Source organism: Triticum dicoccoides, chromosome 2B (genome assembly GCF_002162155.2).
Source record: "Triticum dicoccoides isolate Atlit2015 ecotype Zavitan chromosome 2B, WEW_v2.0, whole genome shotgun sequence".
NCBI classification, from domain to species: Eukaryota; Viridiplantae; Streptophyta; class Magnoliopsida; order Poales; family Poaceae; genus Triticum; species Triticum dicoccoides.
The window spans coordinates 468,296,747-468,312,748 of record NC_041383.1 but is presented as its reverse complement, the minus strand read 5'-3'; the positions used below and the strand labels follow the sequence as shown (position 1 = coordinate 468,312,748).

Here is a 16,002-nt window from a genome sequence, read left to right as displayed (position 1 = left end):
TGGCTCGGCTGGGGCTTCCGAATGTGTTTCGGCTTCCGGCTTTTGATGTTAGGCTTTGGTGAGTGGTCTGGGTAGTGGCCCAGCTAGTACCCCTTCATCATTTTGGATAGGAGTAGCGGCATATGTTGCCAAGATGATGGATTCAGGCACATTATTGTAATACTTTGTAAGGTCCTCGAGAATAATCAATAAAGTGTCCGTATGCATCTCCCAGATGCAGAGGCCTGGGGTCATCCTCCTTTTCTAAAAAAAAACATGTGTGGCTAGTTTGCCATGGAGGCCACGTGTGTGTGTGGGGTTGCACATCAAGCTAGTTTCCTGCTGCTCAGATATGAATAATCGACTGCAAATAAATAGCACGAAAGGAAAAAATTGGTGCAGTAGTATAGTACACATTTGCATAACTATAATCAACTATCCATACATATGCGGGACTGTCAAACTTTACAAATTTTGACTAAGTTTATGAAGAAAACTATTTATATTTATAATACAAAATATATACGATATGAAAGTACGTCTTGTGATGTATCTAAGGACGTGTATTTGGTATCCTAGATGTATATATTTTCCTCTATAAATTTAGTCAAGGTTTATAAAGTTTAACTTTATACGCGCTACATTGTGAAATGGAGGGAGAGGAATATGACGAAGGATTATATGTATCTAGACAAATCTCACATTCATCATCAAGACTGCTACATATATATACACACTCATCTCAACAGCCGCGGCTCTATGATGGGATCACATCACAGTATACATATAAACGAACCCCACCATAAAGAAAATAGTAAGAATACAAATGCTAAATCATTTAGCAAGGGCGAGTAGCAGTAGCAACCACACATGCATACGTATTTAGCATCGCAAACACACTCACTTTCACGACGATTTTTGTCTAGTAATCATCAGAGCCGGTGTTGCCTGCTCCAGTGGCATACCCATCGGCGCCGGGCTTGCTGTAGCCACCACTGTACTCGTCGGCGCCGGGCTTCTTGTAGCCATCATAGTCGTCATCAGTGCTGGACTTGTTGTAGCCACTGCCGTCGTAGTCATCAGTGTTGGGGGTGTTCCTGCCGCTGCTGTAGTCCTCCTCGGTGCTTGATTTGTTGTACGCGGAGGAGTCCTCGGTGCTTGGTTTCTTGTAACCGCCTTCGCCATAGCCGGCATCGGCGCTGGTGTTCTTGTAGCCACCATCGTAGTCGTCCATGCTAGACTTGTTGTCGCCGCCACTGATATCGTCGGTGCTGGACTTCTTGTAGTCGCCACCGGCACTGTAGTCGTCGGCACCAGTTTTGTTGTAGCTGCCACCGCCAGTGTAGTCATCAGTGCTAGATTTGTTCAAGCCGCCAGTGAAATTGTCAGTGCTGGACTTGTTGTAGCCGCCACTGCTACTGTAGTCGTCCGTGTCGGTGTTCCTGTACCCACCATCATTGTTGTCGTTGCTGGATTTGTTGAAACCGCCGGTACCATGGCCGTATTCGTCGCTGCTGCGGCCATAGTCTTCCTCGCTGGTCTTGTTGTACCCGCCTTCGTCACTGCCTGTGCCTGACCTTCCGTAGCTGCTGCGGTCATACTCACCTGCCATCTCAAAATAAAGAGAAATGTATCACACAGAACACAAGTAGCTGCTTGGTTGCACTGCGGTACTAAGAAGCAATACGGTAGGAGGTATTTATAGCAGTAACTAGCTACACCAAAGCAGTTCGAAAAATAAATTATTGCATCCAAACAAGGCTCCATCAATCGAAAATATGTGGCTAATATCATGCACACTTAATGACTGAAAGCACTTCTTCTGTTCTCTGGTGGAGATCTTTTCGCAATTTTTGTAACCAAGGGACAAGTGGAACCGCAGCGACATGTGCCCACAAAAACAAAAAATAATCCACAAAATATATCCTTCAATCATTCAAAATTTCCAATGCACGCCATATTATTTCAGTTAATGTAAACATACATAAAAAATATCACTTCCCTTGTTGAAAGGATGGGTCCTAGATCAAGTTCATTCATATATATAGTTTTTCAGCAAAACTAAAGCAGGTCTATGCACTACAACTGTCAACTGTGAAATTTTAACTGTTCTAAAGGGGAAAACAAGCCATACATAGCACACCCATATTGTGAGAAGAGAACACCGCGAAAATAAAAGCTCATTCCCAACACATGGTTTGCAGCATCAGCACTACATCTATAGAAAACTCGTATAAAATTAAGACCATTAGCTCAGCATCAAATAAGTGCCTACACAAATCACTGATGAATTCAGTATACACGCAGCGCATCGTCAATACCATGCGATACAGAATATCCTTCAACTAGCAAATGTTGACACATAAGATCTTTCTTTGGGAGAGAGAGATACGATAGAGAGGAGAAATTCCTGAATTATCAGCAACACCCGCTTTAAGCAGAAAGGTGTCTGACAGGAATAGACACACCGGCTCATTAATGGAGGACAGTTTAACTTCCCACTAGTTAGATCAGTGGAAGCAATGCTGCAAGCAATGGAAGATGCCAAAGCATATTCCGACAATTATTCTGATGGGCATCCATTAAACCTGCTACCGTGCTACAGCAGAGCCATCTCAGTAATCAATTTTTCTGTGTTTGTGGCTGGGGTTGAATCTAAATTTCTGATTATTTATGCCGTTCAGTTTATCACTAAAACATATGTCTAAGCTAAACCTGTTACTTGAAACAATGAAGCTAACTAATTGGTACTGAAACATATAGAAGCTTGAGGCTCTAGAGATAAGTTACAAGTTACTGTCACCTGCTACGAAGAAATTAGTTGGCATGATAATGAGCAGGCATAAAGTATCAGAATGACCAGCCACTCATGTGCTTACACATTTCTACAGTGTGCTTAGGAAAAGGGACATCCCTGCAGGAAAGATTAAAGTAGGCTTAAAAAGTAACCAACTAACAATACATAAGTAGGGACAAAATCACCTGTCATAATGAGATTGAAAAAAATGAGAAAAGGAACATATTTTGTTTACTGGACAAATAATCCACAATTTCTGTCCATCTGCAAGGATGCAGGTGGCACAAGGCAACTTTGCAGGGTGAACTCATTTCATCCAATTGTGTAGTTCAAACATACCAATAAACTGTCACCATGTCATTCATGTCTAAAACAATTTTCTTTTCATCTGAGGAATATATTTACAAGGAGCATCCTCCATTTAACAGTTTTGCTGCCAAAAAGACTGAAATAATTATATTATTGATCAAAGAGGCAAACATGTCGTTTTCTGTTCATTGAACCAAGACATACTTGAACTTATGACCAAAAATAAGGTTAATTGTTTCTCACAAAAATTATTGTAGAAAATATCTTCAATTATTGCTAGATGACACGACTCTGCACTGCGCTGACAACAACATGCAACTTGTGTGATCTATGAAATGAGAGTATCCCCTCCCTGCCCTTCCCCCAGCCACCAATAACTGACACCAACTAAAGAGTAGAAATATAATAGCTTTGTTTGCACCTTTACTTAAGGTGAAGATCTTCATGGCCCAGTTTGAGGATGATTCTTCCATGGCTGATAAAAAAAAAAGAATTTGCATCTAAACCAGAAAGCATCTGAATACTTTTGCATAATGGGAGAGGTTACCAATAGAATGGTCCAGGGATCAACCATAGAATGTTAGCATGACAGAGTGCTAGAACAGACTTCGAGACGACAGTGCTACATGATTATACAGAAGCATGAATCTTAAGTGAAACCACTGCCACCGAAGCATGTCAGAGACTTTTCCAATAAATCTCATTGCCATTAACTTTGTTCATCAGAATAAACAAAATTGACAAACTGTGCTTACATCCAAAGAAAATATTCATTTAATCCTGCAACCATCTTGAAAGTAAGCTCCACAACCATCGATAATGACGATGGAGCACATCAGACATCAACTTCATTGTGCAAGATTAATACCTTCAAGCAGATCTTTAGCATGATTTGCCAAATAATGTTGTGGACCATAGCATATATTTGCAAGATATTTGCAAAAGGTGATGCAGCAAATAGCTAAGTTGAGAATACACCCCTTCTGCTCTTCAGTTAAAATTTCTAGACCATCTGTACAAGAAAGGTTGGCAGAATCTACCTCAGAAAGATGGAGAGACTGAAATATTGCTGTCCCAAGCCAACTGAAGTCTATAGGGTTTTTTATCTTTTCCAGGCAGGGTGAGCTTTGCACAAGAAATGGCCAGCACTGCAATGATAGCGATAACATGCGCTTGCCAAATTCCTCACAAGTTGATCTGAATTGATGGTACTGCATGGAATCACGTGTTCCTGAACTTGATGAACATGAAGCAGAGCTAAACTTAGCTTGGGATACATTTTTCCTTCTCTCTCCCTTTACACATTCAACAAAATCTAACATGGACCGTCCAGCGCTTAACAAAAAATGCGCCAGTGAGGTCATAAAGGAACGTTCAGATAAGAACAGATGGTGCGTAGCTCCTGCAAGAAGAAATGAATAAGCTACTGCAGCTTTGGTCATTTTGAAAGAAACGGCACTGTTTTCTCCTTTAAAGCCATCGGTATTGGATTCTAGGGCACGAAAGCGGTAAGCAGAGGCAAGCGTCATATAAGCTCTAAGACATATATGATGAAGAGGATGTAGTATATGTCTTTTCCGTGAAAGTTCCACTTGCTGCAAATCACCCATCAAGTTTTCAGAAAGCAAACTTTCAATCATAGCACAGCAGGCTTTGGGATCATCACCCAATGAATATTCCGAGATTGCTTGTTGTAAGATATCATCAAAATCCTCAACTGCTCGAGATATAAAAGCATTCTCTGGCGAATTCAAGTTCCTGAAGTCACACTGATAAGGGTACCATGTCAGCTCGCAGAAGGTATAAGTTAAGCATAAACTGTCAGGAACCTGCAACATAAGCAACTACGTATCTAAAAAGGGTTGCTAGTTAATGTATATGCCACTGATACTAGCTACTGGTCAATTTATAGATTTTTGTAAGTTGTGCTGGGATGAGAGATATCTGAGGGAAGTTCAAAGATGTAAGTTGGGCCACACTGATAGAGATAACACACCAAGATTTACAAACATACAAGCCACAGGAATTTAAAGGAGTCTGAAAATATGAGTGGCTAGAAAGAACTTCATAGCAGGGTAGAAAATCAAATTTATTTGACTGAAAGGAATATGGCACAATACTAGAAGTGCATAAAGTTAGTACATGGTAAATTGCAAGCAAATGATGACAATATTTTCTCCAGAGTTCGGCTCTTACATTTAGAATAAAATCCACATATGATTCTGGTGATGCAGTACAGCGCTCACAAGAACAAATAAACTTATACTTTGACCAAAGATCTGAATACCTTGCTTCCTGTAAGGGGAAGTTCTAACTTATGAGTGTGACAAAGTAGGGAAATAAAAGTAACTCCTACTTTATTTGATGTGCAAACAGTTAGAAAACCAAAAAAGAAACAACACACCTGAACTTCCGTAGTTCTTGAACGCATGTTATTCTAGTTCGAAATTTGTTCCTAAATATGTCATTTTACCATTTCGGGATAACTTTACACCAGATTTTCCCTTGCATACCCTTCCCTTTGGCTATTTCAAATGTCATTTATTAGTTTAGACTAGAGTAACAGACAACTTCAAAAGGTAATAACCGGCCTAATAAAGAGGGGGGTCATGCAGTCTTTGACTCTTTTCCACATGCAACTTGTTAGAAGTGCAAACTCCTAAGTCATCATGCATTCAAGAATGGAGGGACTGTAATATCCTAAAGCATATTGACCTACTATATGGATGGCACGGAAAACATTGTCTACCACAAGTCCACAACAACTTAACCAAGATAGTCAGTGTGCAGAAAAAAAAGATCCAAGATATAACACAGCTACACCAATACATCTAAATGGAAACATATAATATGCAAATCCATCCTGAAGTAGGTGTGCATTCAGATGAAAGACATATCTGGTGCTCCCAAGGCTTGTAGGGCTAGCATGATCCCAAGCCATGGGAGCACAACCAAACTAAAAAAGGGCAGCCCGGTGCACGTAGCTCCCGCTTGCGCAGGGTCCCAGGAAGGGTCCGACCACTTTGGGTCTATAGTAAGCAGCCTTTCCCTACATTTCTGCAGGAGGCTGTTTCCAGGACTCGAACCCGTGACCTCATGGGAGCACAACCAAACTGTCTTAAAAAAATCGGAAACATCGGGTGGATTGATACAATGTGTATTTAGTATGTCATGAAATTTCGAAATGCAAATTCCACACCGCCACTAAGAAAAGCAGAAGAGAAATGCTATTCACAGGAGATGTTGCTATTCATGGCAGAATTTGTCTTTTTTCTTCTTTCTTGATATGTAGATTGGGTTTGGTGTAGCATGACAGGTGTATATTGTGTTAATCGACTTAATTAGTTTAAGAATTTTGGGAGCTTTTTGGTTGTGCTCCTGTGGCTTAGGAGCACTGGACATGTTCTTCATTCAGATTTAGCTTTTGCATATGGTAGGACTAAATAGTGATCAGAACATCTACCGACAGCAGCAGCTCAACAGAAAGTTAGAAGCTATAATACTGAACTACATTATAATATCTATGTACTTCTGTTTTGGATGAAAATGGACAAAGGGTGGCCCTGTTTTTCAGCAAGAAACAGAGTTTCGCCAAGTGCATAAAGAGTTATATTAAGCATGGTTATCTAAACTTAAGGGAGGTTTTGACGTAAATACTAATACTAAGGGAACCACTATAGCCCATTATTACAGTTCATGGAACAATTGAGCCTTCGTGTGATTCTGCACAACTAATAATATATTAAGATAACTGACCTACTTGCATTGGAAACTCATGCAAACTAGGATTTAGCAAGAAAACAGTACCCTGGTCTGGAGAAGATCAATGTATGTTATGCAAACTTCATCCCCCTTGTTGATTGGCTTTATGCAACGGACAACAACTCTTGGGCCATATTTGCCAAGTGCTAAAGAGAGTCAGGGTAAAGGTTCAGAATGTTGCCTCACGTTGCAGAATAAATGAACATGAAAGAAGTACCATGAGTAGAACCCTCTTCAAATTGCAAAGTATGCCACTGCAACCAATGAAAAGCCAAATAACTTTCTCTAAATTCAGAAATATTTGATATTCAAAGTAGTTGATTGACTGTAAGAATAGTGGATGCAAAAGTTCAGAATACATCAAACAAAACAATAAATTGATTTCCTTTACCGCATCTGGAGCAACCCCTTTGCTAGCAGGGACTGCACGGTATTCTGATTTGTCTGAAACATAATCTTCATTGGGTGCAGCCAACTCAAAACGATAAGAAGCGTTCGGAAAGCAACTATGATTGAACCATGAGAAACTAGGCCCATAAACTGCAATCCCCAGATCCCACTCGTCACTAATCTGCACCTCAACGCTGTTGATCATCACTGCCCATAATGCCATTATCTCTACTGTCAGGCCATTGGAGAAAACAACAGAAGTTTGCGTCCTCATTTTTCTGGCAGACGACATCAGCATGCTTCCCTTCAGTATCCTCTCGGCAACCTCCCCGCCTTCCTCCAGAACTTCACGAATACCAATTGTTGAAAGCCCACCAATTCTGCTGGACCGGTTGTTTGAATCTGATGAGACCAGACCATGCATCTCGAGAAAGTAAAGAAGTCGAAGAGAAGCACGGACATCGCTTGTGCCTTCAGTGATGTAGGATGGAGATGCTTTCTTGAGGTGGTCGGCGAAGAAACAACATTCACCAGAAGATGAATGCATTTCACGATCCGAGCTTAAGCAGTCTGAGCAGCAGTACTGAACGGAGCAGCAGAGGATACAAGACATGGCACATGGAGGTTGCGATGGCAACTTCCTGAAACACGAGGAGCAATGGGAGTGGAGGAACGTGTCATGCAGGGCGGTGGCATAAGGTGCGATCGCCCGTGTCAGGTCCTCCGACATACCTATAGATTCCCGGGCTCTCATCTCCATGGCCATGAGTCCTTTCCTCCTGTTGCAAGGTTCAGTTTCGCACAAAAGGGAAAACATGAGTTAGACTAGATTATCCAATCCTCAGCAGAACTGAACTAAGCTTTCGCCGCACCATGATTTATCAACTATCCTCCCTTTATGGTACATCCTGTATGCTCTTTGGCTCCGATTGGTCTTAGAAACTACACCAAAACTTCTTAACAAATAAACCTATTTTCTCCACTAGAGTATCATCTGCCTAACCGGTTCATTTGGGGGCAAAATAGAAGAGCAGGAGCACTGAAGATACATACTACAATTGAGTGTTCTCAAGACAACTGAAATCAGGACCTGAAAAATCTGCTGCAGAGATGCGAAGCAATGCGTAGGGCACCAAACCCTCGCTGAAAAAGACAGCTGGGAAGGTGAGGCTTACTTAGTTTGGAGCCGAGATAGCTGCCGAACAACGAAGTCGCAAGCCTGCGGGTGAGGTAGGAAAGCGCGGTGACAACCACGGACGGGACGAGAGGCGGCGGCACGGCGGCGTGTTGCCCCGGCGACGGAGAAGACGAGAGTGCGTTGTTTGTAGGTGCTGTTGTTGGGCTGATGGCTTATTGGAACTTATTTGAGGCTTTGAGCCCTTCTAAACTGGGCCGGATGTATTGAGCCCTTCTAAACTGGGCTTGATGTACTGTGAGCGATCTTAGGGCCCGTGGTGCACGCGATTCCAAGTGTGTCGTTGCTTGCTTGCCTCTCTCAAACTTTAAAAGTAAACATTTGGACGTTTAGTACGCCCCCACTATGGTGATTGTTTGATTCGCATGATCTGAATCATTAGGATTTTTTTCATAGGATTCATTTCTACTCGATTTTGAAGGAAAATTTCCATCCGCTTGAACTTCTTGAATGAATTGTTTTGTTTTGTATGTTCTATCAAACACATTTCATCCAAATTCTTGTAGTTTTATAGTCCTACATGTAGGGTACGAGAGCGAAATGCCAAATGAAGACCGAATTTGAAAACTTTAAAATTCAAACATTGCAGCTTCAAAAAAATCTGGAAAAAATACACATATAACTAGAGACATAATGTGCATCTGTGTAAATTTTTAGATCGAGGTCCGTTAAAATGAGAGCTACACAAAAATAATTGTGGAATTTTAGCATATGTACTATTCATCCTCAAATTCCATGATTTTTTTTGTATGGCTCACAATTCAAGGTATTTCATCTTGAAAATATGTACACGTACACATTACATCCTTGTATGCATGCGTATTTTTCCAGATTTTTTTGAAACTGAAAAGCTTGAAAAAAAAATCAAAATTAAGGCCTCCATGGAGCTCGGTCTCCAAAATGCCCTACTCGTACAAGTGGACATGACACTATATTCGTACGTTTTGAGAATCCTACAAATCAAAGTGGCCCTAGAAATTAAAAGAAGTAAACATATAACAACATAAGAAGAACTTGAAATTGTCCCTCTAGAAATGAAAAATGGATTTTTTTTAGACAAACAAATAACCATACTTAGATTGTACTCTCTCACTAGTTCACGTATCGTGTACCCTCGAAATTTTCTACGTATCACCAACATGAACTTTTAGTATGATATATATTGAATGACTATTTCTCAGTTGACCTACAAATAGTTATTTCTCTACCAACATTCATAACGTGAATCTCAATGTTACTTCCTTGCAAAAAAATTAATTTTCTTGCAGAAATAATAATATTAAATGGTTCTTAGCGTCGACTTAGAAATTGACAGATAGAAAAACTGACAACATATTTATAAGAACTCACCAGAATTAGAATATTATGAAATACATTCTGATACACGTCTACAAATATGATATTTTAAGTATCTAAAAGTTAAAGACTGCCATGTTTCAAATCATCAGTTTTGTTCTCTAATATCTTTGGTCGGTGCAGAGGAAGAACGCGGCAGGACTGTTACAGTTCACGACGACACAAGCTCAAAACATGACCGGCAGCAACATTTTGCAAACTTATCAACTTATATCAAATTGACGCCACTAAACTGAACTTGCATTTTTGCTCAAACATGTTTCCTGCGAGAAATGACACTCGATGGTTTCTAACTGCAGAGAACAATAGTGTAACCCAAGAAAATGGGGTAAAATCTAAGAGATTCTAGCAACTTAAATCACCCGTCACTGGTTAAAGTAAGGGCAAGGACAACACAGGTCAGCGTGAAAATAATTGTAGCTGCAGCAAAGGCCAGGATGGCTCTCTGTGAAAAGCCAGGCTTGTCATGGCCTGCTAGCTCAACCTCCTTCAGCAGATCCCGGATCTCATTGACGTCTGCGTCCTTTGCTGCATGAATTAGCCTGCTCTGAACCTCTTCAAGCTTAGCAAGCCTTCTAGCTCGGCTGGCATCTCTAGCAGACCAGATGAACCGTGTCATCCTCCACAAGAGGATTCCGACGTAGATTGCCGCGACGCAGTCCACGGTGTAATGATGCCGTTCTCGTATCTCCCTTTGTGCACTGTGCAGGACGAGAAACCATATTGCAACAGAAATCCAGCCTCCATAAGCTTCCTATATGCGTGTGAAACAGATTGAAAATGAGTTAAGATTCATCAATTACATGCGACTGGTTAAACAATATCCAAGAAAATGGAATATAGATGGTGGCTCCAGATAATGGAAATTCAGATTCAGTACAGCGGGCCTTTTCAGACTATGGTGCTGTAACGCAGAAAAGTAAAATGAATTACGTACCGTCCACGCCATGGCAGTAAGAACAGCGACAAGCATGTGCCCACTATACATAAGATCATTGCAACCTCCACTGGCTTTTTTCAACAGATGGTACCATGCAGGCCCCTCTCCGGGGGTTGGCCTCAAAATGTCTACTAAGAAACTCATCCGACCCCAGTCAGGACTGTACTCATCAGGGTAAGCTTGAACATCAGCTGTATTTTTTAAAGGACAATTCAGTTTTCAAATCCCAGAAAAATGCATACTTCAATTAGGTGATATAAGACAAATACACTAACCATAAGCCATATCATTGTCTATGACCGCACGAATAGCATGTGAATCAGAAGCATATGGAACGTAATATTTTTGCGCCCAGGGATGAGGGTGCCCAGGTATTTGATAACGGCCTGCAGCGCACCAAGGTCTCGCAGATGGAAGAATTGTACCAACAAAAGTTGCCGTCCGAAGCAACCGTCCGACTGCCATGGTGAACATATATCTTGTGGCTATTCCAAGACCAGGAGCCTTGATGCAATCAAACAGCACTGAGAACCCCAACATCATAAATAACATCAAATAATGGTGAAGAGTGATAACATGAGCTCTCAATAGACCAACAACACTTCCAGGAAGCTTCTCATTCAAAGCTAGAAGCACCCATTGGCCAGTGTCAGGAAGTGGAGCAGCAGATCTGTTAAAACAATAAAAAGGGTTTAGTTTACAGTTAAGAGTTAACTGTGTGAGAATTCAGGATTCATGCATGTATTTATCTGGGCAAGGAAATGAGTGCACGCAAATGATAAATAACTATAAAAAGTTAAAGTTCGTAAGTACTGCAACTCTTTTCTTGACAATGAGAGCCAAAGTATGACCGAACCATGATCTTTTTACAGAGGTCAAGTTGACAAAAGATCACAAAGGCAGTTACAATTAGCTAAAAGCCATGACCAAATAAACCTAGTGCAGTCCCATCTTGCCACCTAATGAGGCATGATATGAACTTCTCGATGTTTTGTCAATGAGCACAATGGGAGCATATTTAGGGAAGGTTAGCTCATTTGTGTAAACCAGATTGAGAGAGGAAACATCAATGCTCAGTAATCAGACAGGAATACACTGGCCCAAGCATGAAGCAATGCTTATGCCTTTCTTAGCCGCTTAACTTCTAGATGCCCCTTTGTTCAGATCATTGATACCTTGCTTAAACTGGACTCTTTGAAACACTAATCACCATAAAAATTTTTGCTTATTTTGAACAAGAAATAATGTGGACTTCTTTCTTCATTGCAAGGCTGCAAAGGAATATTTTAAAACTCCAAAAATAGCATGGAGTAACAAGAGTCAAACAAGGTATGTACCTCTAGCAATGACCAATAATCCACAGAAATATGATTGAAATAAAACTTGACAGACGGAGAGGCTACACAAAGATGCATTTGCCACGCAACATTCACCAAAATTACATACAACAACAAGAAGCCATAGCAACAATTAATCAACAAGGTTCACTTAACGCACTTGTCATGCTAAATATACTGTCATCTCCATGAATCTCTACTACGCCACTGGTTTTGAGCACCATAATAAACATGATAAATACGCAACATTTTCTAGGTTTGGTCTACCTACAAAATAAATTTCTTCAAGATCCCCCAAACTGCAGTCTCTGAAATGTTTCACAGACCTCTCCAAGATAACAATTATATGTCATGACAAGTCTAATTCTCCGCCTGTCAAGCTTAGGCACTATCCACACCCAACAATCAAACCCCTACTCCAAGACGCACGCCTTTCTGATACAAACTAATCGATTGTTTGGCAGTTCAAAAAGTAATACTCCAAGATCATACCATCCTGACACGAACCGCACACTAGAAACATCTGAAAAGCATATCATTAAGCATCATAAACCAAAACAAGCACCAAAAATAGCAACACAAACCAAATCTCTCCGAGATCCATGGTAATTCGCGTCCAAACAGCTGAAAAGATAAAGCATGTGCCAAGGAGGAAGCTCCCTCCTCAGTTCCCAAAGATACTAACCCGTGCCACTGGAGCCCCATCAGGACGGAGACGAAGCGGACGGAGATCATCTCGATGAGGAAGGCGCTGAGCATGAAGACGATGGAACCGAAGAAGGGAAGCACCGCCCGTAGCTCGACATCCCAGTGGCGGTAGAACGGTGCGCGCGCGGCGGCGGCGAGCGCCAGCGCCGCCCAGAGCACCGGCTGCAGCCGGTTGTGCCATGTCGGCGAGAGGTACCGCAGGTAGTCAATCCCCACGTACAACGCCGCCGCGAAGCTCAGCCCGCAAAATCCGAGGAGCCGTCGGGAGACCGCCTGCGGCGGCTTCCGCCTCGGCGCCTTCGCCCTCGCCATGGCCGTGAGAGCTTAGGTTTGGTCACCTGGTCATGGGCTGATGTCAGCGAAGGCCGTCGAGATCGGGACACTCTTGTGGGCACAGACTTGGTTGCAGTCTTGCAGAGCAGCAGACCGGTTCAGATGAGAGATGAGAAGATGTATCACACCTCCATCGGGGAAGCCCTCGGGGCACCTCTTTTTGCTAGAGAAATTTCCAAATGCCCCTCAAATCACTCCTCGGTTTCTTTTTCTTTTTTTTTTGCGAGAAAATTTCCGATCTATTCATTTTCAATCATGGCAGTACAACGAATACCAGAAATAATAGAAATTACATCCAGATCCGTAGACCACCTAGCGACAACTACCAGCACTGAAGCGAGCTGAAGGCGCGCCGTCGTCATCGCCCCTCCATCGCCGGAGTCGGGCACAACTTGTTGTAGTAGACAGTCGGGAAGTCGTCGTGCTAAGGCCCCGTAGGACTCCCGACTGTCCACTGTGATAGTCGTCGTGCACCAGAACAGCAACCGCCGCAGATGAAGAATAACATAGATCAAAAAATATAATCCGAAGACACACGAACGTAGATAAACAACGACGAGATCCGAGCAAATCCACCAAAGATAGATCCGCCAGAGACACACCTCCACACGCCCACCAACGATGCTAGATGCATCGCCGGAACGGGGGCTAGGCTGGGAGACCTTTATTCCATCTTCAGGGAGGTGTCGCCGTCTCGTTTTCCTGAGCAAGACACAAACCCTAGCAAAACTGAAAGAAACGATTAAAAACGGAGCCCTCCCGCCGACCCTTGCCGAGATCCACTACGCCCCCATGGCCCTAAGGCCATCGGAGAGGAGGCGGACCTGCGGCTAACTCCTCGGTTTCTTTGTCATCAATTATTCTAAGTTTTGATTTACATACTCCATGTCAACTACTCCTCCATTCCATAATATAAAAACGTTTTTGACAGTGATATTATGAATGAAAAAATTTCACTTGCACGTCAGTAAATTTGTCGCGGTTCGTGATCGTCTTTTGCAAGGCCCGAAATATGTTCATCGAAGTGGCTTAAGTGACGCACATACAGTTTCGTATTTCACTTAGCTGTTATAAGGTTGACGTGTCCAACCACCACATGGGCAACAACTGTGTGAACAACGTGGCGTGGCATTTTGAGGAAAAAACATCATGGGCCCCACCCTGCGCATCAGCCAAGCCCGTGAGTCGTGGGATCAAATATCCATGGCCGAGGGATGTTTTTATTTCTCTCGTCCATATGACAGATGGCCCAAGGTGTTTTTTGTGTGCAAAGAGTCACATCATATCCACACGGTTGTCGCCCATGTGGCAGTTGGACCGGTTAACCGCATTCCAGCTAAGCGAAATACAAATATCAAATCGTCTGAGTGACAGTACGCGAGCCACTTAAACCACTTCAGAGACCATATTTTGGGTACTGCAAGTGACGTGCCCAAAGTGAATTATGCAACAAGTTTTGTGGCCGCAAATGATTTTTTCTCTTGTGGACATGAGGGATAAAAAATAACCCCATTTTTGTCCGGCTAGGTGCTAAAACATTGTCGAGTTCTTCCTTCTAATGAGTTACTAGAGACAATGATTGTATCCGGATTTAGGCCACCACGGAGGTGTAATACCCTACTTCCTGCTTTGTGGTTGATGTATTGATGTGTGTGGTTGGTTACAAGATGACCTATCAGTTCTCTCTCTGTCTCTTGTTTCAAGTGGTCTACCTCTTCTGCGGATCGAAAATCAGATGATCTATGCATGGACTCGGTCCTTCCCTTATATGGTACTTGCTGGTATCACAGTGGTGTTACACTACACGGGGTACACTATCTGGAAGGCGCAACTTACGCGGCCCACGCTGGTCCGTCAGAATGTCATGGGGATAGTGGATGACAGCTGAGGGCAGTTTCTTGGAGAAAAGAGTTGCCTTACCGCCATATGTTCATCGGGCCCCAGTGGCCAAAGGCAGGGAGTTAGTGTGGATGCACCGGCCTTGGTGCATCCAAAGTTAAAAACCATTGGGCACCCCGATCATGTCGTGGAGGGCGGAATTCCAGCAGGCTTGGGGACCACGTTTCCGGTATTGCTGACAATAGCCTGATGACCCACAAGTATAGGGGATTAATCATAGTCTTTCTGACAAGTAAGAATGTCGAACCCAACGAGGAGCAGAAGGAAATGATAAGCGGTTTTCAGTAAGGTATTCTCTGCAAGTGTTGTAAGTAGTGATAATACATAGTTTTGTAGCAAGGTGATTCATAACAAGTAACAACAGTAACAAGAGTGCAGCAAAGTGGCCCAATCCTTTTTTGTAGCAAAGTACAAGCCGAAAGTACTTCTTATAATGAATAAGCGTTCTCAAGGACACATGGGAATTCTCGTCTAGTCACGTTCATCATGTTTAGTTGATTCATGTTCACTACTTTGATAATTTGATATGTGGGTGGACCAGTGCTAGGGTGTTGTTATTACTTAAACAAGCAACCCTCTTATGATTACCCCCTCACGCAAGCATCTGCAACTACAGAAGAAGAATCAAGATAAATCTAACCATAGCATAATGAAACATATGGATCCAGATCAGCCCATTACGAAAAAAACTCATAAACTAGGGTTTAAGCTTCTGTCACTCTCGCAGCCCATCATCTACTTATTACTCCCCAATGCCTTCCCCTAGGCCCAAACATGGTGAAGTGTCATGTAGTCGACGTTCACACGATACCATTAGAGGAAGAACAACATACACATCATCAAAATATTGAATGAATACCAACTTCACATGATTACTTATAACAAGACTTCTCCCATGTCCTCAAGAACAAATAAAACTACTCACAAATCATGTTCATGTTCAAGATCTGAGGAGTATTGAATATTATTAAGGATCTAAACATATGATCTTCCACCA

The 16,002-nt window shown here is 42.3% G+C and overlaps 3 protein-coding genes across 3 annotated transcripts; all 3 read right to left on the bottom strand.

Moving 5' to 3' along the window:
• Nucleotides 1-656: 656 nt before the first annotated feature.
• Nucleotides 657-1,667, bottom strand: LOC119364276 (RNA-binding motif protein, X-linked-like-3). Its single transcript, XM_037629720.1, has one exon. It carries the CDS (start codon nucleotides 1,589-1,591, stop codon nucleotides 902-904), a length of 690 nt encoding a protein of 229 aa, XP_037485617.1. The 5' UTR covers nucleotides 1,592-1,667; the 3' UTR covers nucleotides 657-901.
• A 132-nt stretch (nucleotides 1,668-1,799) lies between these two features.
• LOC119364275 (protein SET DOMAIN GROUP 41-like) lies at nucleotides 1,800-8,555 on the bottom strand. Its single transcript, XM_037629719.1, has 8 exons — nucleotides 8,413-8,555; nucleotides 7,239-8,016; nucleotides 7,065-7,101; nucleotides 6,893-6,993; nucleotides 5,282-5,380; nucleotides 4,126-4,854; nucleotides 3,507-3,560; nucleotides 1,800-2,893 (listed from the first exon to the last, which is right to left on the bottom strand). Exons 2-7 carry the CDS (start codon nucleotides 8,001-8,003, stop codon nucleotides 3,528-3,530), a joined length of 1,764 nt encoding a protein of 587 aa, XP_037485616.1. The 5' UTR covers nucleotides 8,004-8,016; nucleotides 8,413-8,555; the 3' UTR covers nucleotides 1,800-2,893; nucleotides 3,507-3,527.
• A 1,285-nt stretch (nucleotides 8,556-9,840) lies between these two features.
• On the bottom strand, nucleotides 9,841-13,235 carry LOC119364274. Its single transcript, XM_037629718.1, has 4 exons — nucleotides 12,751-13,235; nucleotides 11,004-11,398; nucleotides 10,726-10,919; nucleotides 9,841-10,542 (listed from the first exon to the last, which is right to left on the bottom strand). Exons 1-4 carry the CDS (start codon nucleotides 13,083-13,085, stop codon nucleotides 10,147-10,149), a joined length of 1,320 nt encoding a protein of 439 aa, XP_037485615.1. The 5' UTR covers nucleotides 13,086-13,235; the 3' UTR covers nucleotides 9,841-10,146.
• Nucleotides 13,236-16,002: the final 2,767 nt, after the last annotated feature.

Excerpts from the sequence above, each read along its gene's own strand:
- LOC119364275 (XM_037629719.1), bottom strand. The coding sequence starts at position 8,003 with ATGGCCATGGAGATGAGAGCCCGGGAATCTATAGGTATGTCGGAGGAC. Across the intron at positions 6,994-7,064 it reads TGAAGAGGGTTCTACTCATG|CACTTGGCAAATATGGCCCA; the intron begins GTACTTCTTTCA and ends GACTCTCTTTAG. Across the intron at positions 4,855-5,281 it reads ATGTGGATTTTATTCTAAAT|TGTGACTTCAGGAACTTGAA; the intron begins GTAAGAGCCGAA and ends TACCCTTATCAG.
- LOC119364276 (XM_037629720.1), bottom strand. The coding sequence starts at position 1,591 with ATGGCAGGTGAGTATGACCGCAGCAGCTACGGAAGGTCAGGCACAGGC.
- LOC119364274 (XM_037629718.1), bottom strand. The coding sequence starts at position 13,085 with ATGGCGAGGGCGAAGGCGCCGAGGCGGAAGCCGCCGCAGGCGGTCTCC. Across the intron at positions 11,399-12,750 it reads ATGGGGCTCCAGTGGCACGG|ATCTGCTGCTCCACTTCCTG; the intron begins GTTAGTATCTTT and ends TTGTTTTAACAG. Across the intron at positions 10,920-11,003 it reads AGACAATGATATGGCTTATG|CTGATGTTCAAGCTTACCCT; the intron begins GTTAGTGTATTT and ends TAAAAAATACAG.